This window comes from Sebastes fasciatus, chromosome 9 (genome assembly GCF_043250625.1).
Source record: "Sebastes fasciatus isolate fSebFas1 chromosome 9, fSebFas1.pri, whole genome shotgun sequence".
NCBI lineage: Eukaryota > Metazoa > Chordata > Actinopteri > Perciformes > Sebastidae > Sebastes > Sebastes fasciatus.
In genome coordinates this window covers 26,113,533-26,139,094 of record NC_133803.1, presented here as the reverse complement: position 1 = coordinate 26,139,094, position 25,562 = coordinate 26,113,533, and the positions used below count along the sequence as shown (strand labels likewise).

The 25,562-nt window shown below is 42.6% G+C and overlaps 1 protein-coding gene across 1 annotated transcript; it reads right to left on the bottom strand.

The window, feature by feature from the left end:
• Positions 1–347: 347 nt before the first annotated feature.
• On the bottom strand, positions 348–24,139 carry slc1a4 (solute carrier family 1 member 4). The gene is made up of 8 exons (XM_074646977.1): positions 23,513–24,139; positions 13,789–13,831; positions 10,901–10,966; positions 6,667–6,833; positions 6,309–6,542; positions 4,712–4,906; positions 4,414–4,548; positions 348–2,811 (listed from the first exon to the last, which is right to left on the bottom strand). The coding sequence occupies exons 1-8, from the start codon at positions 24,022–24,024 to the stop codon at positions 2,580–2,582; spliced, it is 1,584 nt and encodes a 527-aa protein (XP_074503078.1). The 5' UTR covers positions 24,025–24,139; the 3' UTR covers positions 348–2,579.
• Positions 24,140–25,562: the final 1,423 nt, after the last annotated feature.

Genomic DNA, 25,562 nt, shown 5'->3' with positions numbered 1-25,562 from the left:
CAATTAGCTCATCATGCCTTCAAAAAAACGGTCGCATCTTGAAGGTAAAGCACAAATTGCGGAACTTTTCACGAGATGGTTAAGGTTAGGCATTGACCTAGAATGGTTAAGATTAAGGATAGCTCATCAGGCACGGAGTCTCGCAAGAGTTTTTTGCAAGTTTGGGCAATTTGGGGGTTACCTTCTAGACACGACCCAAATAACTCTCCACCATGTTGGAGGTCTTCAGCTTTTGGACGACAATAGCAGGTTGCATTTACGTAGTTTGCTATCTCAACAGGACATATTTATTTCTGTTCTGTTTTTGACTGGGAGCTTATCTTTTCATCATCTTTTCATACTGTCTGTTTAGTTTGTTACAATTGCTATCTTACACAAATATCAGGGTAGCTAACCACAACTTGGTCTAAAATATTAGCTACGCAAACAGAAATAAGATCATAATCATAGCCAACCGATAGCTGCATGTTTTGTTAGTTAGTTGGCTAATTAGCTGGCAAACAAAGCCCAAAACAAACTAGCTAGCTGATTCCTTGGTAATATATGTCTCAAAAGCAATTAGCAACAAAGCTACCAGCTACTTTTATAAATAAATCAGATCATTAATGTTTTGTTAGAAAGTATTTCATAACAAATAGGTTAGAAAGATGCTAACCCACACAAATTAACACAGCTAACTCGCCCAATTCAAAAACTGCAAATGAAGTTCGCAACTTCTGAAAACGTCAAGGTGTTCGGTGTGTAGCCCCTAGAAGTAAAATAGGAGTAGAAGGGTCATTAAACTGTTTTCCGTGTTAATTTGATTAGTACAAAAGGTGATTGTTAGGTATTATGGTGACAATAGAACACACGTCAGTGGGCCGTAAAAGGGTTGTCGTAACTCCCCGGGAAGAGAGCGGACGCAGCTATACGTAGCCCCTTTTTCCGGGGGTCGGGCGTAGTAGGTTCGGCTCATTTTCTGCAACCAGTGTAGCATTAAAGAATGGTAGAATTAGCCCAAAAGCTAACTAGCCAGCAAGTCCGCTCGCTTGTTAGCTGGCTAGCTTGTTAACGCCACCATGCTTGAATGCTACACTGCTTACAAAAAAATAGCTTAAGTTGTCACTCATGTGGCGATAGCAATGAGTGTGTGAAGGAAACATTAAGTTGTTAAATTTTACTCATTTACACTCATTGACTCGTAACGTTACTACTCCACTGCTCGTTTTAGCCATTACTGCAAAACCTCACCTCAGTGAGTCTGCGACTTGCCGCATGTCGGTTTAGTTTATACGGAAGTCAGTCCACTACAACGGTCGTGGCGGCAATGAAACACAGGCAGCCGCTCTGACCATCCTGCTACATTGATTTGAATAGCAATGTTTGTTCTACTCCTATTCTATTTGTATGGTGTAGCCATTATTAGTACACAGACTCAAGGCTTGGAAACTGTTGATATCAGCTGGGAAACGAAGGCAGGTTAAGTACCTTATCATGTTTGCAGTTGGCTTTTTGTGAGGAATTTTTCCATGGTATTAGAGATTTAGAGAACCAAGGTTAGACTCTAAATAACCTCAATGTTCTGTTTACTCAAGGATAAATAGGATTAGTCGGGGGGATATAACGCGTATCAATGGGTTTTCCCACATGAGTAAGACCATGTAAACACACTATTTAAAATGGTCCAATGTTCAAAATGTGTCACCATACTGGACCAGTGTGTCACTAGATAAACAGGTTGTAGGCCTATGAAGCCAAATTCTTAACCTGTCATTTGAAGGGTTAATGTTTGACATTTTCTGCTGAAACATCGCTCTGAATTATGACAAATTTAAACCTGGGACCAAACAGTTCTCTTTTTCAATCTGATTAGACTTTTGAAAGACACAATTTGCTGTTTCCATCCAGTAAAGACTGTAAAGTGAAAGAGCTGAACAAATTAAATGCAAATACCTATGTTTCCACCAGCTCAGTTGAAGTGATTGAACAGGCGATTGTGTAATTAAGTTACGACAGACACGGTCAAGCATGTGTTAGACACTTTGACTTGTCAGCGTTTGGCAGGTTGTTAGTGTTCTATGGTTAATGTTGGTCGTTGTATTTGCTGTCTGAAGATAAAAACAAAGAAATGCACTTGATGATGCTCTAATGTACAAACTTATGGCTGTGAGCATCTCATACAGCACATCAGACAAACACAACTACGACATTTATGGGAATGTTTTAGAGATATTGTACACATAATGTGTTTCCATCACTGTTTATCGCAAAATGCCTTAATTGAAATTTAAAAACATTCAGTGAAAATAAAAAACTTTTAGCTAGATTGACTTCTCAAATTCATCATATCCTAATCTGCATTAAGATTTTCAGATGGAAACCCAGTGACACAACAGTTTCGCTAGGTACACTGTAGACTGTCTACGCTCTGAGACAGACTGTTAAATTGGCACGTTTTGTTTTTCCTCACAGTTGAAACCATCAGTGACCTTGTTTTTTGAATGGACACCGAGTCAGAACGGCGTCCCGTCAGCAGCAACATCAGAAGTACCGAAAGATCAAAAGGTCAGGGGTGGCAAGAAAAAAAAGTCTTGCTGAGTTCACAGGACAGACTCGATGGCTTCCGGCATGCCCGCTGAGGCTTTGGTTTGGTGCGTGACGAGCGGCGAGGTCTCCTCCTCCGCCTGGACGTTGGCCACCGCCTCCACCCGGACCTCCGCCAGCTCCGCTTCCTGCTGCTGCTTCTTCTTCATCTCCTGCTGGTTGATGTGGTGGAGGATCCCAGCACCCAGAGCGTCGCCCTCCACATTCACCACTGTGGTGGTACGATCCCTGTGGACACAAGAAACAGCTGAGATAAGTCTACTTTTAGCAAACATTTGATTCGCTCTTAAATCTTGCATCGTATCCACATGACATTGAAAATCTTTTACATAACACTAAGCTACGCTTTCTGTACTCCAACATAACAAACTCTGACAACACCGGTGTCCCGTGGAACTCCTCTCTCCCCTTGGTTGTGTCTAGAAGGTAATCCGCAAACTGCGAAATCTGATCTGAGATCTGCATAAACCTGACGACCTATCCTAACCTTTACTAGTCGAGATCAATGCCTAACCTTAACCATCTCGCGAGAGTTTACCCAACTTGCGGGTTCCCTTCTACACGCTACCCTCTCGTTTCTACCGATGTCTCTTCCAGCAACAAATCACATGACACCCTAACAAACGGAACGTGTAAGGTAAGAAAAACGTTTTATTTCTCTGTAGCGTCCTTTCCATAATGTTCTGTAATGGCAATTTTCATATCTGCAGTTTAACACTGTACCTTTAGATAATCTCAGGGCCTCACATGTTCAACTTCGTCACCATTGGACAGTGACCTGACATTTTAGATCTCTGTAACTGCAAACAACAGATTGCTGAAATACTTGTTATGTCTTGTGATGCTCTGTTGTCTGCTGTGTGCTGACGCATTGATACACTTTCTATCCTTCTCTTCCTTTCTTCTTTGCACTTATCTTCATGTTATGCTTTAAATGTATAAATACTGACTACTCTTTGTATTCGGGGCTCACTTGCCACAGTCCACAACAGGTGGCTGTGCTCGTGAGTCCATCTGCAGATGCTTTAGTTATTAATGTATGCCTTTTTATTAAATTCACTGAAAGACAAGTTGTTACGTTGGTTTGTGTCTTGTTTTAACAGAAACTGCCACCACAGTTCTCAGACACTTATAATAACAACCTGAGCCTGTCAGTGGCAAAAACAAGCACTTCTTGTGGACATAAACTGACGGTACCAGGTTGCCCCAAAGGACTACTTTACAGCTCATCTAGCAGCGGCCAGCTGCAGCGTTCTCCCTCAATACTGGACCAATTTCAAAAAGTGTTCCCCATTAGTCACTTTGTCACAAAAAACATGAGAAAATAGGGTCCAGGTTGAAAAAATATCAAGGTTATCCTTTAATAATCTCTTGTTTGGAGTGAAATGTATATGTCCTCGGCAAGAAAACTAGAAGAATGTGCTGAAAAGAGCACAACATTCTCCTTATCAGCTTCTACCAGCGAATACATGGAATCGCCAAAACACAAGGCCGAGTGTCTTATCTTCTTAGCTCAGATGTTTTCGTTCCATAACATGAGTGACAACCCTGGAGTATCTTTTGGGGCCTGTCTTCTGTAGAAACAGTTGTAAAGCATATATGTATTTCAATTTGTTCATGTTTAACCTGCTACCACAAGACAGTGTCGCCTGGAGAAAATACAACAAATACATTTTTTCAACCTGTTTCCTTCTACTTAGTTTCCCCGTTGGCATACCAGTTTGGAATCCTGTTCTCGTTTTGCTTACTGTAATATTGTCCAGCATGTGGTTAGACGTAGCTGTGTGTGTTTTCTAATAATGTCAGTGGGGTTCACATGGCTTTACTCACACAATCCAGTCAACAGCCAGCATGAGGGACAGGTCGTTGGTCGGCAGGCCGATGGCCTCCAGGATGATGGCGATGGTAATGATGCCGCCGGCTGGGATGCCTGCTGCACCAACACTTGAGGCCGTGGCTGTCACCCTAGAAATAATGATGAAATAATCATATGTAACAGAAGGAACAGAAAGTTGACTTCTTAACTTTGCTGGGAAATGTGAGAACAAATCTGTGATTTTGTTTGTGTGTTTTTAATAGTTATGTTGAGCAAAAGGAGGTAAACTTGTTACCATCGCTCTGAACTCACAGGATGGTGAAGATCTGTCCAGCGTTCAGCTCAAAGTTGTTGAGCTGAGCGATGAAGACGGCAGCGACGCACTGGAATATGGCCGCCCCGTCCATGTTGACAGTGGCCCCGATGGGAAGGATGAAGCGGCTGATGCGTTTGTCCACACCGTTGTTCTCCTCAACACATTTTATCATAGATGGAAGAGTTGCTGAACTGGTGACGACAGGGGAAAGAGAGCATATTATCATTTCATCTTTATCAGCCATTTAGATTAAACTAATACCATTAATAGTTCCAATTAATGAACAGAAATGTCTGTTGAGAATATGTAATTTTGGCCCTGCATTGCTATTGAAAAAATCTAGTGACACTCCCTTGCAAAGAGCTCCTGGATGACATTAAAGAGGCTGTACAGCCCTATTTAGATTACATTATCCTAGTAATCCTAGACAGCAAAAGCATTATCTTCATCAAATCATTTAAAGGTACAGTGTGTATGATTTGGCGGCATCTAGTGGTGTGGTTGCAGATTGCAACCAACTGAGTACCCCTCCCCTCACTCCTCCATTTCCAAGACTACGGTAATGTGAGCCGCCGAGTGCAAAATCGTGATAACGCTGATCACCTCGCTCAGAGGCCATCCTTACCATAATAACACTACTTTAGGAGCAACGGAAGCCAGACGGCGGCTGGCGGTACCACGCTTTTGCACTCTGCGGCTCACGTTAAAGCAGTATCATAAGCATGACGGAGAACTACGGTGGCCTTCAGGTAACTTAAAAGTATAAAAGTCTCTCTCTAGAGTCAGTGTTTGGTTTGTCTGTTCTGGGCTACTGTAGAAATATGGCGGAGCAACTATGTAGATATGAAGGGCTCATTATAAGCTAACGAAAACACAACCATTCTTAGTTTCAGGTGATTATACACTAATGAAAAATGGTTATGAATATTTTATTCCATTTCTGCTAATAGATCCCCCAAAATGTTTAACAATGGCCCTTTAATGTGGTGCAGTGTCTTAAAATCTTAAAGTAATAACAAAACAAAACATTTAAAGCCCCACTTGGCCCAGAGAAGCTGCATTGTTCAATGCATCACACAGTATCAGTAGTGTTGGAATAAACATCATACTGATTATTTTGCTATTATTAGAGCCTAACCTTTGGGGCTAAAAATGCAACAGCTACAGCAAAGATCACGGGGGGGTCATTAAACTCTATAGGGTTTATCCCCTTAGGAGCCCGGATGTGTTCCATACATTTCATGGAAATTAGATTATTGCCAAGTTGACAGTTTGTGTGGCACAAGAGGAAATTTCATGCAGGGAAAAGAGTTTGTCCTCAGCAAAGCGTGAATATCCTCAGTTGATCCTTCTTGTGTCCTAATTCACCAGATAGCTAGAGGAAAAGACAGGGTTTCCAAAGGTAAGGCTAAAAAGAGAGAAACCTTATACTTGTTTCATAACTGGGTGCCTTACTACTACTGTACATTGCTGCCACTCCTAACTTCATTGAGATGCACCCATCTCATATTTAAGTCCACTGTTAATTCACATATATTTCAAACTCCTTCTCCCATTTCAGTTCATCTGGGCCCCTGTGATGTGACACCATACCTGGAGCAGGTGGCGAAGGCAGTTGTGAAGGGCGTGATGAGGCCTGACAGGAAACTGAAGGGGTTCTTGCGCGTAAAGGCAAAGTAGATGAGGGGCAGGACGATACCTCCGTGGATAATGTGGCCAAGGATTGAAGCAAAGATGTATTTCCCCAGACTAGTGACCAGAATAACCACATCTTCCATCTCCACAATCTTACTGCCCACCAGGAACATGATGCCAAAAGGGATATACCTGAGAGACATAAGATCCTGACCTTTAACATATTGAGTATCGTCACGAAAAAACATCTCATGCAGTGCAAATATACCACTATCAATACCACTGTAAAGTCCCACATGCATTCAACTCTACTCACCACATGATCCAGGACACCAGCACCATGGTGGCCTCGTTGAAAGCGTTGAAGAATCGAATGAGTTCTTCCCCCTCTTCTCCCAGCTTCCTCAGCGCCACACCAAACACCATGGCAAATAGCACCAGACCCAGGATGTTCATGCCATCTGTTTCTGTACCAATAGGCACCTAAAACACACAGCAGAGTCCGAGTGTAGGAGACCAAACACAGTGAAGAGATTGTGGGATGGAGATGCTGTGAAGAACCTTCTGGTTGGTTCAAATAAAAATGGAAAAACAGACAAAACGGGAAAGTCCCTAACTCCAATCCAAAATACAATCAGGGGATAACTAAAGTCCTTAAGATTAATCCTCTGAGGAGCATGACTGTCTGTACAAAGTTTCATAGCAATCCTTCCATTAGTTGTTGAAATATTTCAGTCTGTACCAAAGTGGTGGAGCAACACAAACTGTTGGACTGGGACCTCATTTTAGCCATTATGGAGGTGGAAGCTTGTCAAACAAAAGCGCTGATATATTTGCAGTAGTTTATACAACACCTGTTGCTACAGAGTGTGTGTGTGTGTGTAGGTGCAAAGGTCTGGGGGCAGTTGAAGGATTCAGTGAACTGGATGATGGATAACAAATAAGGACAGGGACAAATCCTGAGCTCAATCCCCTTCCATTGTTCTGAGCTCTCCCACAGCACCACCAGCTTCATCCCCTGGCACTGAGGATGATGATGTCCAGCATGACCCACGACAGACAAATACCATGGGCCGATGCCAACATCAGATCCCCAACTGTTCCCTCATACTGGGTCAGTGGGGGAAAGCCACTGGGGAGAAGATGTTTACTGCATGTTCAAAATTTAACAAATTAGATTATAAAGAAACCTGTGACGTATTTAAAAACCTGTCAGTCTGTTCTTTAAAATTCAACCGTTGTTTAACCAGGCAAGTTGTTAAAGGCACAATGAGTAGGATGTGTCGGTTGCGGTTTGTAAACACAACATCCAAAGTTAGCCCCTCCTCCCCGGCTCAACGAGGGTTAGGGTGCTCGCCAGCGTGTGAAAGCTAACCCCAGATGTACTCTTGTTTTGGAACAAGCTTTGTCCGCTTGGTGTTTTGCCTCGCTGTATTTGCGGTATGTTTTTCAGTGCTGTGTCCGCCATTTTCGTAGCTTCCTATCGGATGCGTGCTTACGATCTGGCATCTGGTCGCTACGTTTTTGTAGAGGTTGACGCCCAGAGACTGAAAAGAGAAAATACAGGCAGAGGGCAGGGACTCTGCAGAGTCTATACATTGTTTTATTTTTCACTCATTGTCAACAGATTCTTATTTATCATGTTGGCCTGGCAAAAGATAAAGCCTCTTGAGGGAGGGGGGTAGAGGCTAAAAAAGAAATGTCAAAAGTTGGAAGACGAAGAATATGCGTGGGACAGACAAAGGTTAGGGAATATTAGTGGGTTGGCAAACAGCTCCATGTATCAGCGAGTATGTCCATAATAGAGTTCTTGACGACAGACCAAATACCGTATTTGTTCTGGGAATTTTCAACAGAATATGGTGAGCAGAACGGGTGTTGTAGGCAGCAGATGAAGTTGGCAAGAGGTGACACAAGTAGGAGGGGCAGACCAAGGACGGTTTTGTAGATAAGCATGAACTGTTCAATGCTGCGACGGGTGTGTAAAAATGGCCAGTTGACAGAGGAATAAAGAGTGCAGTGGTGTGTTTTGGAAAGGGGTATTTCTAGCAAACTAGATAGCAGACTGACTGAGAATACTGAGCTCCTGGAGTGAGCCCTTACATGCCGACCTATATATAACATCACCAGAGTCTAACATGGGAAGGATGGTCATTTGAACTAGAGTTAATTTAGCAGAGGGAGTGAAGGCGGAGCGCATTCTATACATGAAGCCAAATTTAGATTTGACATTAGACTGTAACCCGTTGATATGGTATGAGAAGCTATCTTGCCAGATATCAAAGTATTTGTATTCAGTCACCTGGTCTAGGATAGCCATGTCGATTGGTTTAGGGTCTGTTGGACCCTAAGGAAGCTATACTGAGGTGATATAAGTACTGCATCTGGGATTGGCATAAAGGACTGTGTCGTCAGCATAAAGGTGGATCGATGAGTCTCCAACAGAACAAGCAATGCAATTTATATAAATAGAAAATAGTGTGGGGCCTAAGATCGAGCCCTGGGGTACACCATTAGTGACAGGGAGGGGCTGGGAGAGGAGTTGTTCCGATTTAGCACCCTATCCTTGAGGTAGTTAGAAAACCACGCCGGTGAGGAACCAGAGACCCTAATGCTGCCCAGCCTACCAGCAAGGAAAGAGTGGTCCACAGTGTCGAAGGCCTAAGCTAAATCAATAAGGATTGCTAGATAGAGAAAGAACGAGCAGGACCCGTGGCTCGTGTGAGTACATCCCAGTACGAAACACACAGGCATCGTAGTGAGAGAGACGTCACTTACGTGACTTTTTGAGGTGTAGTCTTTCTAATTACGTATTTTCAGTCTGATACTTCAACAGTTTTATAACAAACTGAGACTTTCTTGACTTGCCAAATTATCTTTTAAATTGACAAACATCATATGCGCGATTCATGGTGCAATTCAAACGGGATAAATAAAAAAGATTTGTTTCTCGCCGTTGACTATCGTTCATATTTTTTCCGAAATAAGGTCCTATGGTGGTCCACCGGGATGGTCCTATAACAGTTAGGATCAGCCTGGTGTCCTCCTTTGAAATGGGGATGCACTACAGATGCTTTCCATGCACATGGGATTTAAGCTGTGTGGAAGGACAGGTTAAAAAGATCTGCAATGGGAGCTGCAATGATGGGGGGCCGCAATCTTAAAGAAGAACGGGTCCAGCTCATCAGACCCAGCTGTTTTTTTGGGGTCCAGTCTAAGCAGCTCATCTAAGATCCCACCCTCTGAGACAGCATGTAGGGTGAGGCTATGTAACCTTGCATGGCAGCGGGATTCTCGCGAGGTCACAAGATCAAACAGGATCACATATCACATGAAAATCAATCTTTCTCAGGCTTCAGGTAATGTGTTTGTGGCCGGCAAGCCATACCATGGACCAATCAGTATCCTGTGAGGAGCTACTGGCAGCTATAGCCATGGTTTAGGTGTGTGTGACGACACGGAGTGGCGGCTGTTCGTCTTAAACACTCCTGAAGAGGTTAGCGTTGCTGCACTAGCATTAGTTATATCAGAACTGGAGAGCAAAGAACGGCACTGAAGGCTTTTCTCGATGGAAAAGATGTTTTCGCTCTTCTCCCGAGTCCGACTGGCTGAGTTTGATTGACAGATGGTTCACCCAATCACGTGCCAAGTCATTTTTGAAAGTGCCTGCTCTTTTCCAAACAGTTTCCAATGACGGCTTCTCAGATGGTTCTGTGTAACAAACCATCTGGCGGGTCAGGTTAGAGGCTATGTAACACTCATTAATGATCCAACATCCACTCCATCTAACAGGCCCAGTGGCAATCTGGGAAATCTGCAACCAGCCCTCTGCCAGGCTGTTTGTTCCCCATTTAGACAGACACATTATCTTCCTCACAGGCCAATGGATAGCTAGTGGGTCAAGCTGACCTGGCCACTGTTCAACAGTTTTGACTGAGTGAGGGCTCACCCAACAACAAAAAACGATTTTGTCAAGGTTCATACACCTGTTTTAAAGTTGTACCAGCCAAGATTTGAATGTAAAAAATAAACCAGACTTATAGGGGTGAACTAAAGACCAGTGTCCATCCCTGTTAAACCAGATGCCAAAGTCTGTGATTTTAAATTTGTAGGTCATTTTGGATTCCCAACTCAAATTTGATAAACACAATGCAAGACAGTAAAGGCAAATCTGAACTGTTTTAGAATGATAAGACATTGCATACCCCTTAACACAAGCTCAACTGTTCATGCATGCCATGATATGTTCACATTTATCCTATTGTGTTGCTATATTGAGCCAGGCTTCACAGATCAAAAACAGATGAAATGGCACCACTGTACAAGTTGCTCAGTTATGTCAGCTTTATCAAGTTTTCGTTCATTAAATTGATTTTTAAATGTGTGAACAATCTTGCCCCAACTGTACTTTGTCCATATGTCACAAAAACAAATATCAATAGAATAGCCACCAGGGGATCAGTGAATAGCAACTGCAGGGTGAAACAGGGAAAAACTACTGTGTGTGTGTGTGTGTGTGACTGTGTGAATGGGATGCTTCCTGTTCATACCTTCTGATAGAGGGCTGTCCCGTTGGTGTCGTTCCCTACAGCAACCATCTTGTAGTCGGTGGCATACTGCAACATAAAGGGAAGGAAAACTTGTAGTTCAGGCAGTCATTTTTGTTTAGTACAAGACTTGTCACAACTCCTCCTGTGTTTATAAGTGAGCATTTGATATGTTGCTGGACACATTTTTGGACAGAGCCAGGCTAGCTGTTTCCCCCTGCTTCCAGAGAGAGGTATCGATCTTCTCCTCTAACTATAAATCGAGCGTAGCGTTAGTTCAGGCAGGCCATGATGTCAAGCTCTGCTCATACGATGGCGATCAGCTGATAACAGCTGATCTTAAGCCAGCCCAATCAGCTGATGCATCAGCTGACAGATCGGCTGATTCCTCTCTATGCATTCATTGGTCAATTTCATACAGGGCGCCTTATTTAAGCTGCTTCAGCCGGCCTACCGTTGCTGCTTCCTCTACAAGTCGCTCGCAACCCACCTCCACCCCACCACCTCCTTTTAATACTGTTCTAGGGCTGGGCGGTATGGCCTAGGATAATATCGCGATATTTTAGGCTATATCGCAATACACGATATATATCGCAATATTTTCAAATATCCTCTAAGCACTTCATAAATGCTCAATTTAACCCTTTGATGCATACAATAACACCAATATTATGATCTTGTAGTCCCTGCAGCATATGTCTGCATTAAAATCTCTGTTGATATTCATTAGTGGTTCTTTGGAACAATTTTAATCTTTCATACAAAAAGGGTTGGCTTGGAAACATTACATGACAATTTGTGTTCGATGTTCGCGATGTAGTCGTTTTCTGTACCGCGCGGGGGACAAGCCGCGATACATCGACTATATTCGATGTGTCGCCCACCCCTAAATGTTTATGACTTAATCAATGTCAATTCTGTTGTCATTGATTCCGGCTCTGTTCTGCACCCAGGGGGGTCTTTGCTGCTGCTCTCCCTGCCTTTGGCTTTCCATGTGTGCACATGGAAGGGCAAGGAGGAGTGCTCTCCTTGCCTCATGCTACCACGTAGGCTCGTGGATCCACGCATGCGCGTGGATGGGCAGGGAGGTCCCAGAGCAGAGCCATACCGCCAAATATAATGTATATATTACTGCAATGTAATAAGTGTCTTTGACTAAAGTGGTCCTGACTGAACTAAAAGAAAGTGAATAAATGTATTCCCCAAAATGTCAAACTACTCTTTTAATTTCAATTATTTAATCAGAGCAGAACTTAACGTCTGTCAAATACAATTATAATCTTTGCAAACTCACTGATGAACCCATCAGCTATTGGTCTGACGACGGATAAGCTTCTGGGGGGAATGGGCTATATTTCTGCTATTCCGGTTTAGCCAGCAGATATCCGGGCCAAGACTTCCTCTTTCAGTGCGCTGCTCATTGTTTACAGTCCAATTAGCAACTTGAAATGCGAGACTGGAGTTGGAGTTTAGGGACAACGTGTACAACCGCAATGTTTCACAAGTAGCCAGTTTACAAGCAAATTTTAAACCACTTAAAAGCTAAATCCTCGTCAGACGATAGCCAGTGAGTTCCCAGATTGCATTGCAGCCAATGTGTTCTGTTCTGTTTAACTGCAGTGCAACAAAGCCTGCTCAAATAAGATTGGTCGATACTACTCGGACTACAAACGGAAACCAGAACACTTTCAAAGCCAAAAATCGTGTCCCATGCCTACAGGAATCTGCAGAATCTGTTTATAGAGATTATAATTTTTGCATAGAGATGTTTGGCTGAGTAAGGTGGAAAAAATGACACTGCTTCGTCTGTTCATTGCGCTCACAAGGAATGCAGCATGTGCATGGAGTTGGGGGCTAGTTTGACTCTGTCTATTGAAGACAGTCTTTCAGCAGTAAAGGAGACAACTGGCACTGCAACAATGCTCCCCCCTCCCCCGCCCCTCTCTGCATTTCTTTAAAAAGCCCTCTAGGAGAAAGGTTCCCAACATCTTGACAGATTTATGGACTTTAAATGAACCTATAGACTCTTGAAACCTACTGTGAGCATACAGAGACTTACAGTACGTGACTGTAGTCATGAAACTAAAAAGACAGCCTTCCCCATCATCTAAATCTTACACTTCATACGTCTCATACGTCTTTTTAATGCTTGTCATGTTGTGTAAATCTCCCCTCTTCTCTGCTTTCTTGGTTTAATCCACAGTTGGGACCGTTCCACGGGGGCTCTGCCACACTAGTAGGCCCAGTAGTGGGGGTGAATATTGAACTCTGTGAACTGGCTGCACTTTGAAACTCCATTTCCTCTCAATGTGCAAAGTCACTAACTTGTTTGCGGGGTAATAATTCACTGACCTGGTTATAGGGAAGTTTAAGGCAATTGGCCCGGATATACGAGTGTCTGTGTGCTTACTTTGCTTTTTGTGTGTGCAGAGCCATTTTGTATCGCCGCATCCCCAAATATTGAACTTTCCTGGTTCTTATTTTAGCCTAAACAGACACGATCATAATTCTAGGAAGTGGAGCGCGGGCCGTCGTTCAAGAGCAGCGAGGCGAGGTGGGTTGCTAGGCTGGCTGGAATGGAATGGTTTCGCCATGGTAACGGCTGGTAAGGGACAAGGAAAAGAAGCGTTTTGGCGAGCAGGGGAGAGCAGCGGCCTCTATTCTGAGCGTCTCCTCATTAAGAGGCATTATGATGCTCTCCAGCGCTACGGCCGGGATTTACCGCCGCTGTGAATGAACGTGGTGTGGCATCCGCGTGGTCGTGGAAGTAAATTCTGATGAACAATCCACACAAGACACATGTGGTGAGGACAAACGGACCGAACGTGGTGATCAAAAAGGGGAAATGGTGGAAGAAAGTGAGGACAATGTGGTGAGGTGCTGGCACTCACAGAACGGAAAGCAGCAGCCACCAAATTCGCCGGGAATAAATTCCTGCGGAAGAAAGAGAAAAACAAGTTAGAGCCACAGAATTTTTTTTTTTCCTATTTGATGTTTGTAATTGACCAAAAAACTCTGGTAATATTTAAGCCTGTGGCCTGAATACTATAGCCTCATAAAGTCTTTCATAACCGTGGGGTTGACCCATCTGAACAATAAATTGTTCATAGGATTGGTTTATCATCACACACTTTGTCTCTTCTCCCAGGATCGTCCATTAAGTCCACTGTTCTCTAAATTCCCTGACAGAGCAGTTGTTCTGGCACTGATCTACTGTCTGGTTCATCTTGCAGCAAAACAAATCACCAAGGATTACATATTCCTGGAGGTTCATTTACTTTTTAGTTTTCCTTTATCTGAGAGTCAAACTGAGATAAGATAAGAAGTCCTTCATCCCAAGTGCCATCAATATTCTTAACCCAACAAAGTGGCATGTTTTAATCTGTATATGTATTTGTTTTTACTGTATTTGCTTGTCTGCTTTTTATGCTGTTGTTTCCTGTGTTTGGTTAGCCAAAGACAAATTTCCACCCTGGTGGACAATAATGATTTATTGAATTGTATTGTATTGTATATTTATTTTTCAAGAGACATTCATAAAAAAAAAAAAAGTTTAGTCATGTGTTTTTCCTGTAGTCGGTCAGACTCTGGCTGTAGTCTGTATATTCTTCAATTTAAAAAATACAGCCCCCTGAGTAGGCCTGTCTCCTGCATCTGCAATACTTTGTGTAAACTACTAGCTAATAATAAGCTGACGGATTGATTTATAACGTCTTTAGTAACTCTGGATAGAACGCACATATTTGGGGCTGGTAAATCATTCCAAATAAAATTATTTCTATCCCAGTTTTTTATTGGTTGCTTCAATATAGGAAGAAGAAAATTGATAGATATCCTTAAAAAAGCAAAATGCATTTTTTTCTTCTTCACTTTTTCTGAATTCATTAATAGTCTGAGGGCCGGATGGGAAGATTTGGCAGGCCATATGTGGACCGCGGGCCGCCAGTTGACGACCACTGCTCTATAATGAATGACAGATCATGTTATTGTCTATTGTCAAGACATGAAAACAGTGTTAATAGGGCGTGAAGCACTTGTACCAAAGATCAGGGTTAACCAAAGATCAAGATTAACAAAATTACATGGGTGAAAAATTAATCTGGATCATACTGTATTCTGTTGTTTGCTGACACCACACAACCAATCAAGCATTAGTCAGCATTAGATTATAGATTCTCATGTGTGTTCTTACTTAATAATTTGACATTTTAACATAACAGGGCGGCTGTGGCTCAGAGGGTAGAGCAGGTTGTCCACCAATCGGAAGGTCGGTGGTTCGATCCCCGGCTGCTCCGGGTCACATGTCGATGTGTCCTTGAGCAAGACACTTAACCCCAAATTGCTCCCGGAGGCATAGCCATCGGTGTGTGAATGAGTATTTAGATTAAATCCTGATGGGCAAAGTTGGCACCTTAGTAGCCTCTGCCATCAGTGTATGAATGTGTGTGTGAATGGGTGAATACTGACATGTAGTGTAAAGCGCTTTGAGTGGTCGGAAGACTAGAAAAGCGCTATATAAGTCCAAGTCCAAGTCCATAACAGCCAAAGGCATTTTGTCCTCATACAGATCTATAGGGTTAGGGTCAAGTAATAGCTGGGGTATTATTAGCCTGCCTGCTTGCATGCATATGATGTACACAACATTTGATTTTATCCTATTCATGGGCACATGGCAGTGAGCACTCCAGATCTGCAGAGGCTGTGGATTGAGCACCAAATGATCTGTATTATATGAAGTTCAGATTCTGTGTATATAAAAACAAAAGCCTGTTAATTAAATAAACTATTAAAAAGCCATTAAATAAACTTGGATTTTCAAAAATCGCCCCTGGTTAGAGCAGTAAAGGCTTCACAAATGAACCCGCTCCCCTCACGAAAGAATGACTGAAATCCTTCCAATCAGGCCAGTTTGCAGCATTTGAACTGGAAAGCATCCAGTCAACTGGTTTACCTCATTTGAATTGCATGAGTAGCTGCTGCTGCTGCTGCTGCTGGTAGCCACTATAACTCAATGCTTTAACATTATTCCACATAAAATGTAATAAAAGAATCAATAAATAACATAAATAAATGTGGGTATTTTACCTCAAGAGATGAATTTAGGCAGCCAGTAGTGAGAGAGTACGCAATAGTTTGCAGCCATGCTAGCAGCTCTGTGAGATTGTACTTAGACATAGCAGCGTCTTAAGCTAAATGCTAACATGCTCACAATGACAATGCCAACATGCTGATATTTAGTGGGTATAAAAGGTTCTCTGTGTAAAGATATAGAGGAGTAATGTCTACCTGAGCAGAGAATGAAGTCACTCTGTGCGTGTGTTGTAATCAGAGTTTCTCCGTGCTTTGTTGACATTGGCCTGTTGCCATTCTTTGCAACGTTAGCACCGTTAGCAGAGTTGTGGACCGGCGTCACAAATTTGATGACTTTCGACTTAACAAAATAAAAAAAAGACTTGCAACTCGACTTGGACTTTAACACCAATGACTGATGACTTTACTTTGACCTGAGCTTTTTGACCTGAGAAATACTTGATAGGCTAAAGTTACCTTCCCTGCAGCCCGGTACTGGAACTCCGACCGTTTATTTACTTTATGAGACATCCTTTATTGATTTGTTTGGGAAGAGGGTTTACTGGTGGGGAAATATACTGAACTGAACAAACTGAACAGAGATCCTTTATTGATCTGTTTGGGAAGAGGGTTTACTTGCTGAACTGAACTGAACTTTGCTTAATCCCCAAAAAGTAGAGCTTTTTTTATTTTTTTATGTGAACTCTGGACTCTTTATTTTTGGCAAATATTATCTGGACTTGCATTTGATTATCTTACACTTAACTCCCCAGATCCACTTTATTTGAACCAATCCGACATCATCCAATCAAGTTGCAGGAGAAAACCATGAAGAACTACCGTTACGTTACTGAGCACCAGTTGGCGCCAGTTACTGTGGTGTTAAATTGGCATTACGTTTGGTGCCGAGCGCATTATGACTTGTTTAGGACTAGAAACTCAAAGTTTAGGACTTGGGACTGGACTCAGGACTTCAGTTTTTGATCTACAGTTTGGGGGCAAGTCATAGTCAAGTCAGCACACTGACACACCGACAGCTGTTGTTGCCTGTTGGGCTTGGGTTTGCCATGTTATGATTTTTCATATTTCTTATGCTAAATGCAGTACCTGTGAGGGTTTCTGGACAATATTTGTCATTGTTTTGTGTTGTTAATTGAATTCCAGTAATAAATATATACATGTAATTTGCATAAAGCAAGCACATTTGCCCGCTCCCATGTTGATAAGAGTATTAAATCCTTGACAAATCTCCCTTAACGGTACATTTTGAACAGATAAAAAATGTGCGATTCATTTGCGACTCATCGTGTTTAACTACTATATATATATATATACAGTATATATATATATCTCAACAGCGACAACCTGAAAAAAAAATACATCTGCACATTTTTGATACAAACTGGACCCCACATACATGAAGAGTTTGCTGGATATATATTTTAACCATTTATTATTTATAAATCCATTATGTAAACCTTTTGCTAGACAGTCTTTCTGTAAAAGCACCAAACTGAGATTATTTTCACTACTGTAAAATAAGCATACAGGGATTACTGGAAGCCTGCTGGCCTTTTCCATGTATTAGTGTGTTTGTTGTAACTTTATCCTCTGTGGCCACACTGTATTGTGTAAAGAAATACAGACTTTGCTCACATCTATTCCCATGGCCAGACCACAGACCAGGCAATTCAGTCCGTAACCCCATGATGACCCCCGTCAACTCTGCCTTCAGTCCGGGGCCAGAAGCAGCTTCAGCTGTTAAACATGTCAGCTCCACTGGCCACACTGGCAGGTAGCCACGATATCGTCCCTTACTCATTGCTTTGTTTCATGATGCTGCTAAGAAATGTAATTATTTGGTTCAATTCTTTCCCTCTTCTTCCATTCATGAAGGCGGTCAGGTTTCCTGCTGTCACATGAGCGAGGCGAGGATCTGGATTAACCCTGGGAAACCAGAGCTGTGAGCTGGCATGCTTTTCCCACAGAGCCTCCCCAGAGCCCCACTGGCTCCTCTCTGCGGACTGATTTTCAAAGCTGTTACATAACAACTTGATTTCCTAATTAAGTGAAGCCAAACATCATTCATGATCCTTTTAATTCAAGGCTGCAGAGGCTGGTTATTCAGCTAATGTGGCCCACATGGAGTGATTCTGACTTTCTGGTTTAGGGGGTTTTCTCTAATGTCTGGACATATTTCCAAATTAAGATGAATTCTCCACACAGAAATACAAATAAGAATATGCTATATATGAAAGTATTATTTTCCAATAACTCAATTTTATTGAATTGTATCCTTCATTTGCTGTTGGAATGTTTTTTCTTTATAGTTAGTTTTACCTTCACTACCATGACTGTGACTGCGCATCCCTGCAACGTATCCTCAGACAACGGCACGTATGATATCTTACGAAATGCTACTACAAATTCTTCGTGCATTCTCCTATGAATGTCCAGCAACACGAGTGATCAGTGTGCCTATGCAAGTCCTTGAAATGCAGGACCTGTTTAGGCCACAAAATTACTTGGGTTTGGTTTAGAAAAACATCGTGGTTTGGGTTAAAAGAAAGACGTTTGTTATGTTACTTACATAACTGGCATTAGTTAAGATACATAACAAAAGTAACTGTCGTTTTGAAGCCTTGCATTCAGAATTTTGTCGGTCGCCATCTTGGTTTTTTGCAACCAGAAGTGTCACAAGAGGGTGGAGCTAAGCACAACTGAACACTGAATAAGACATTTTAGGCGACAGAAAAGGTTATAATAAATTTTCATGAACTGAAAACACACTGTGAAAGGGTTAAAGTTCAAAGACGAAAACACGAACAATGCCGTGGTAGCGAGCTGCCAATCACAAGGTAGCCCCGCCCTAAAGCATATCCTGCTTTATGGTCTATTTGACTCTAAATGGGACCATAATTTACTAAATGAACATCATGCTGTATTGAAGAAGACTTGAAACTAGCGATTGAGACCATAAACTCATGTTTACAATGTTTACTGAGGTAATAAATCAAGTGAGAAGTAGGCTCATTTTCTCATAGACTTCTATACAGTCAGACTTCTTTTTGCAACTAGAGGAGTCGCCCCCTGCTGGCTATTAGAAAGAATGCAAGTGTAAGATACTTCAGCGTTGGCTTCACTTTTCAGATCCCAGAGGTGTTTAGAAGGTACCACCCAAGTTGCGAAAAACTCTCGCGAGGGCATTGACCTCGGATGTTTATGGTTAGACACCGGGCAGCGAGTCTCGAGAGAGCTTTGGGGTTGCCTTCTAGACACGACCGTTTCACACAGGACCCGAACAGCGGCCTCCTGGGTGAAAGTCCCGTGTTTGTTTGACCGATCCATCCACATCGACCTCCTATACGCAGACTTTGTCGCTCTTTATACTACGTCGCCTGACTTCCTTAGCGGTAGCCCTGCACGTCCTGGCTCACAATTACATGGATTATATATGAATTACAGTGAATTACAGTATAAGTACGGACAGTGGATGAGAACAGCCTGGTTTCATAAGAACATATTTAAAATCAGAACAAGTCGCTGTTTGCTAAAAGATTTTCTCCATTACGGGCAGGGAGGTTGTGTCTGGTTTGAAATTATTCAGGAATGTGGATCTTTTATTGGAGCATTTATGTGCCGTGAGATCATGAGAGATCAGAGATTAAATCGCTGTAGGAACAGTTTTAAGAGAATAAAGTTGAGCTTGGAATATTGTTTAATGAGAAACCTGTAAAAAAAAAAAACGTATCCTGTAAAAACATAAAAAGTGACCCTACTGGATATTGAAAGGATTCCATGTCCATGTAATGAGAGTGTGTTGACGGAGAAATCAGACGGCCCTCACAGGGAAAAGGAGCAACTGATTAACACAATATTTAGATTTGAACATCATGTCCTGGAAGCGGTACAATCCAAGGCACCGCCGAGGTTGTTTAACACTTTCATGCCCTGACTGGTATAAATCTCTGAGGAAATGGATCCTCTGTAGATTGAAAATGATTCAATTTAAAGACCCCAAACTGTCAGTTTCAGTCCAAATAAAATACAAAAAAATACAAGTTCAGAATTGGCTTTTGAATCCTGTACTGGTTTAATCCTTCCTGAAATGTTTTGCTCACCAGTACAAACATAAAAGTAAAAGAGTGAGAAATAAATACAGCCCGTCCACCTGCTATTGTGATAACGGAGAAATGTTGACAGCAGCGGACCGTGTTCAGTTTGTCTTTTCCCTTCCTCAAAATACACTCTGCACTCTTTCAACAGCTGTCGGCTTTCCCTCACTCTGTGGGAACTTATTATTAGGACTCCTCCTGGATGGGCCTCTTGTTACCAGTAGCTGGTATTTTCTGGACATAAAAACGTACTTGTGTGTGTAATAATGGCATCAAACAAGATGGCATTGACGAGGCTCGGCACCCCCACTCATACCCTGCTCCTAAAAGTTGGTGGCAAGTCATAGTCAAGTCAGCACACTGACACACTGACAGCTGTTGTTGCCTGTCGGGCTGCAGTTTGCCATGTTATGATTTGAGCATATTTTATATGTTAAATGCAGTACCTGTGAGGGTATCTGGACAATATTTGTCATTATTTTGTGTTGTTAATTGATTTCCAATAATAAATATATACATACATTTGCATAAAGCAGCATATTTGCCCACTACCATGTTGATAAGAGTATTAAATACTTGACAAATCTCCCTTTAAGGTACGTTTTGAAAAGATGAAAAATTTGTGATTCATTTGCGATTAAATATTTTAATCGAATGACAGCCCTAGTTAAAAGAAAAAGTAAATCAGCAACCAAAAACGTAGGTTCAATCAGTCCACCAGATCTTGACATGCCTCTGCAAAAGTCCTCTAATGCCTCTCTCTCTTTTCCACTCAAAACACAAAGCAAGAAGAAAAGCACGACTCAGGCACTTCAGCATTGCTTTAAGCTGCATGCTGAACTCAGTGGTGGGAGAAATACTCAGAAAGCAGCAACACATCACCTCAAAATCTCAAGTTACTGAAATATTTTCCAGTGCTGACTGAGCTGCATGTGGAGGGGAGGATTTGAGCTTTGCTTTTTCCTTATAAAGTTTAAGCAAAATGAATTCAGAGGGTCATGAATGCTGGAAAGGAGTCTGTAACGGCGGTCTGATCATTCATGCGACAAAATGTGCAGTGCATTTTGTCCACTCTCAATCTGAATTGCAAATCAAGACAGTTTTAGAACTCACATGCACACTCATGGTTAACTTTTTTAACCCTCTGAGACCCACGATACACCAGTTTTTTTGTCTTTTTAAGGGGGGTACAGGGGATTTTAAGGGGGAGATAGCAGGTCAACAGTAGATGTCACATAGAAGTGGTGTACATCATCTGAAAGATGGGAACCTGAAGATTAATTTGAGATGCAGCTCAGCACTGTGTGTCAAGGTGTTCTAGTCATAAATTAAAATAAATTGTGAACGTGTATAAGGGTTTAGAACATTATGATATAAGTACACAAGTCTCATAAGTTGTTGCAGCTATTTTCGGGTTGATACCATTTGATACACAGATTTGGTGCTAAATTTAACCATTTTTTTACCACTCGAGAATTGATAAAAAATTATCAATAATCCCTCCAAAATACCACATTAAGACACCAAGGCCTTGAGGAACACCATAGAAAAAGCCATGCTGTTATTTGGTATAAAAAACTATGGACATTTGGAGATTTCTGCAAGAATTGCATTTTTCGGCAGTTGGATGGCGAGCACTTCTGTTCTGGAAACTGCCCAGAAACCCCATTATCGTCAATCTACCTAGGAAAGCCATCCATCCTCTGAATGCTCTAGGTCTGTAGTTTGTGGCTGTAAAGTTTCATTAGGCTGTGATTATCCTAGAGGTCACCACAGGTCATTTTATACAGTGAGGTCAAGCGGGGAACACTAATGCACTACAGCTTTACTGTCAGTGGTCCACATCCAGAGAAACTGACCTCTTATGACTGAACAAACATCACCATCAGTGGTGTTTTCAGGCTACGCTGACCTGCTCTGCGATGTCATTCATTTACATGTCACACAGGTGAAGTCACAAAGAATAAGTTGGGGTGTTTAAAGGGACTGTTTGTAACTTTTTACACGTATAAATCTACCGGGTCGGTGTCCCATGTGCGCTTGCATATGCACACTCGCGTGTGACTACGCTGCTCAGACTCAGACTCCAACACAAACTACACGGAAGCACCAAAACCGCAATGTTATATCTAGTGAAGCCCGTCTTGCAAAACATTGTTGGCTGCGGTCGGAGGACGCGGGGGAGACTGTAGCTTTTGTCTCCAGGGCCGGAGTCTCTGCTCCTGTGCCTTCCTGCCTTCACTAACACACCGTGCTCGTTTTCGCTCTTTCACTCCACTCTTAAGTGCATGCGCGCACACTACACACTGCAGAAGAGTTAGTTTAGCTCTGAGAATATCTAGTGAATGTACAGTGGACGTTTGTGCAGAAATAAATGCTGCAGCTCCTCCAGACCAACAGAGGTTTCCCGTGTCTTGTGAAGTGACGGGGCTTTGCAACGAGAAACGTTATCGTCTCTGACCGGGTGCCGGTGTCTGCCCTGTTCCTGGTCGGGAGGCTGAGGCAGGAAAAGCACTAGGATCAGATCTAAATTATGTTCATGGAGAGACCTCCGTCTGGTCAGCTAACATTACTGCTAGGCAGGTGAAATATAGAGTGATATTGTGGTTTTAGCTGACGTGTGTCTCCTCACTGTGTTGAGCGATGCTCGTTCATGTCTATGTAGAGCAAGCACAAGCGCGAGCAACAGGACGCTGACTTTCGTTGACTTAGCGGCCACAAGTGTCGCTGTTAACAAGCAATTTCTGAAAGTTACAAACAGTCCCTTTAAATGAATGTGTGATGCACCAGTCAGTGGCTCCATGCGCAAAGGCGCTCATGTGTGTAACCAACCTGTGTTCCCATGCGTCTGCAGCCACAGAACTATACTGTAATATAAAACCTTCATATTCAACAGTACATATCAGTGTTTTTTTAAGTGATTACAGTGTGTTGGGCCACAGTACCTGGCCAGATCCAAATTATCAATATTTGTGTGTTTTAAATATGTAATGCACACAGTAATTTTTTCTTTCTATCCATGGAGAGGAAAGCTTTTAACACGGAGGACAAGATGTTCACCACAGAGTAAAAACTATAGCACATTAGTGTTTTGATCCAAAACAATCAACCTGTTTGTGTTCATGTTTAATAAGTGAATACAAATAATTCGGTTTTGCAACTTTTATTAGCTATATTTCCTAGTTTTTGTCATTAAAAACTCTCTAATTTGGCCATTTAGGGATATTTTACTGTTGTGTTTTTCAAAGCATTATTTACTCTTCCAGTTGGAATAAAATAATTGTTAATTATTTAACTGCAAATAGTAATGTGTTTTTGATACCTTCACTTTTTTTTGCATTAACTCATACAGGGATGTTTGGTGAAATTGATTGGATGTTGGATGTCAGGAGGCATAACAATTACAGTGTGTGTGTGGGGGTCACAGTACCTGGCCAGATCCAGAAAGGAGTCTGCAGTCTCCTTGTTTTTGCTGATGCTCTCCAGTCCCAGACTCAGGGATCCTGCTCCCACTCCTGGTTTGATGATGAAAGCCAGAGACACTCCGATCCCAGAGGCGATCAACGTGGTCACCAGGAAGTAGCCCACCGCGATGCCTCCCAATTTACCCAGAGAGCGAGTATCCAGGCTGGCTGCTCCGGAGACGAGGCTGCAGACCACCAGAGGCAGGATGATCATCTTCAGCATCCTCAGGAGCATCTCTCCGGGGAAAGCGAAGTAGGTCATCTGAGCTCTGGTCAGGTTCATGTTGCGGACCATCGAACCGAGCAGGACGCCCACCAGCACCCCGGAGACAGTCATGATCACCAGCAGGTTCTTCCTCAGGAACTCCAGCAGCTTCTCCATGAAGCTCCTCTTCTTCTTCATCTTCTCCTCCACGATCCGGTCTGTGGATGCGGAGCTGGGCATGGCGTGCCCGTTGATCTCGCTCTTCTTCTCCATCTCTTTCTTTTTCTTTTCTTTTATTTTACAGAAGACAGCAGCAGCAGCAGCAGCAGCAGCAAGCTGGTTCAAGGCAGCGTGGGTTGGATGCACACACTGTGGTTGTGTGCAGGGTGGTCTGGTGTGGAGAGAGGAGAGAGGAGAGCCAATGGATGAGGAGCGACGACACACAGAGAGGCAGAGGAACATGCGCACAAAGGCTGGTGCTTTATACCAAGCACATGATGCAAGAGCAGGGGAGATTGCCAGGGTCTCTGGGAATAAAGCACACTTTCCATAAACAGTGCATCCGGAAAGTATTCACTTTTCCCACATTTTGTTATGTTACAGCCTTATTCCAAAATGGATTAAATTCATTGTTTTACTCAAAATTCTACACACAATACCCCATAATGATAATGTGAAAACAATTTTTTTGAAATTTTTGCAAATTTATTAAAAATAAAAAACGAAAAAATCACAGGTACATAAGTATTCACAGCCTTTGCCATGACACTCAAAATTGAGCTCAGGTGCATCCTGTTTCCACTGATCATCCTTGAGATGTTTCTACAACTTGATTGGAGTCCACCTGTGGTAAATTCAGTTGACTGGACATGATTTGGAAAGGCACACACCTGTCTATATAAGGTCCCACAGTTGACAGTGCATGTCAGAGCACAAACCGAGCCATGAAGTCCAAGGAATTGTCTGTAGACCGCCGAGACAGGATTGTATCGAGGCACAGATCTGGGGAAGGGTACAGAAAAATGTCTGCAGCATTGAAGGTCCCAATGAGCACAGTGGCCTCCATCATCCGTAAATAGAAGAAGTTTGGAACCACCAGGACTCTTCCTAGAGCTGGCCGCCCGGCCAAACTGAGTGATCGGGGGAGAAGGGCCTTAGTCAGGGAGGTGACCAAGAACCCGATGGTCACTCTGACAGAGCTCCAGCGTTGCTCTGTGAAAAGAGGAGAACCTTCCAGAAGGACAACCATCTCTGCAGCACTCCACCAATCAGGCCTGTATGGTAGAGTGCCCAGACAGAAGCCACTCCTCAGTAAAAGGCACATGATAGCCCGCCTGGAGTTTGCCAAAAGGCACCTGAAGGACTCTCAGACCATGAGAAACAAATTCTCTGGTCTGATGAAACAAAGATTGAACTGTTTGGCCTGAATGCCAAGCGTCATGTCTGGAGGAAACCAGGGACCGTTCATCATCTGGCCAATACCATCCCTACAGTGAAGCATGGTGGTGGCAGCAACATGCTGTGGGGATGTTTCTCAGCGGCAGGAACTGGGAGACTAGTCAGGATCGAGGGAAAGATGAATGCAGCAATGTACAGAGACATCCTTGATGAAAACCTGCTCCAGAGCGCTCTGGACCGCAGACTGGGGCGAAGGTTAATCTTCCAACAGGACAACGTCCCTCTCTCTGTTTATCCCTAGAATATCTTGCAGCTATAAAAAAAAAAAGATTTCATTTTTTTTTTATTTTTCTAAAGATTTATTTATTTATTTATTAGTGAAATGGTTATTTTACAATTCAATTCCAACATGT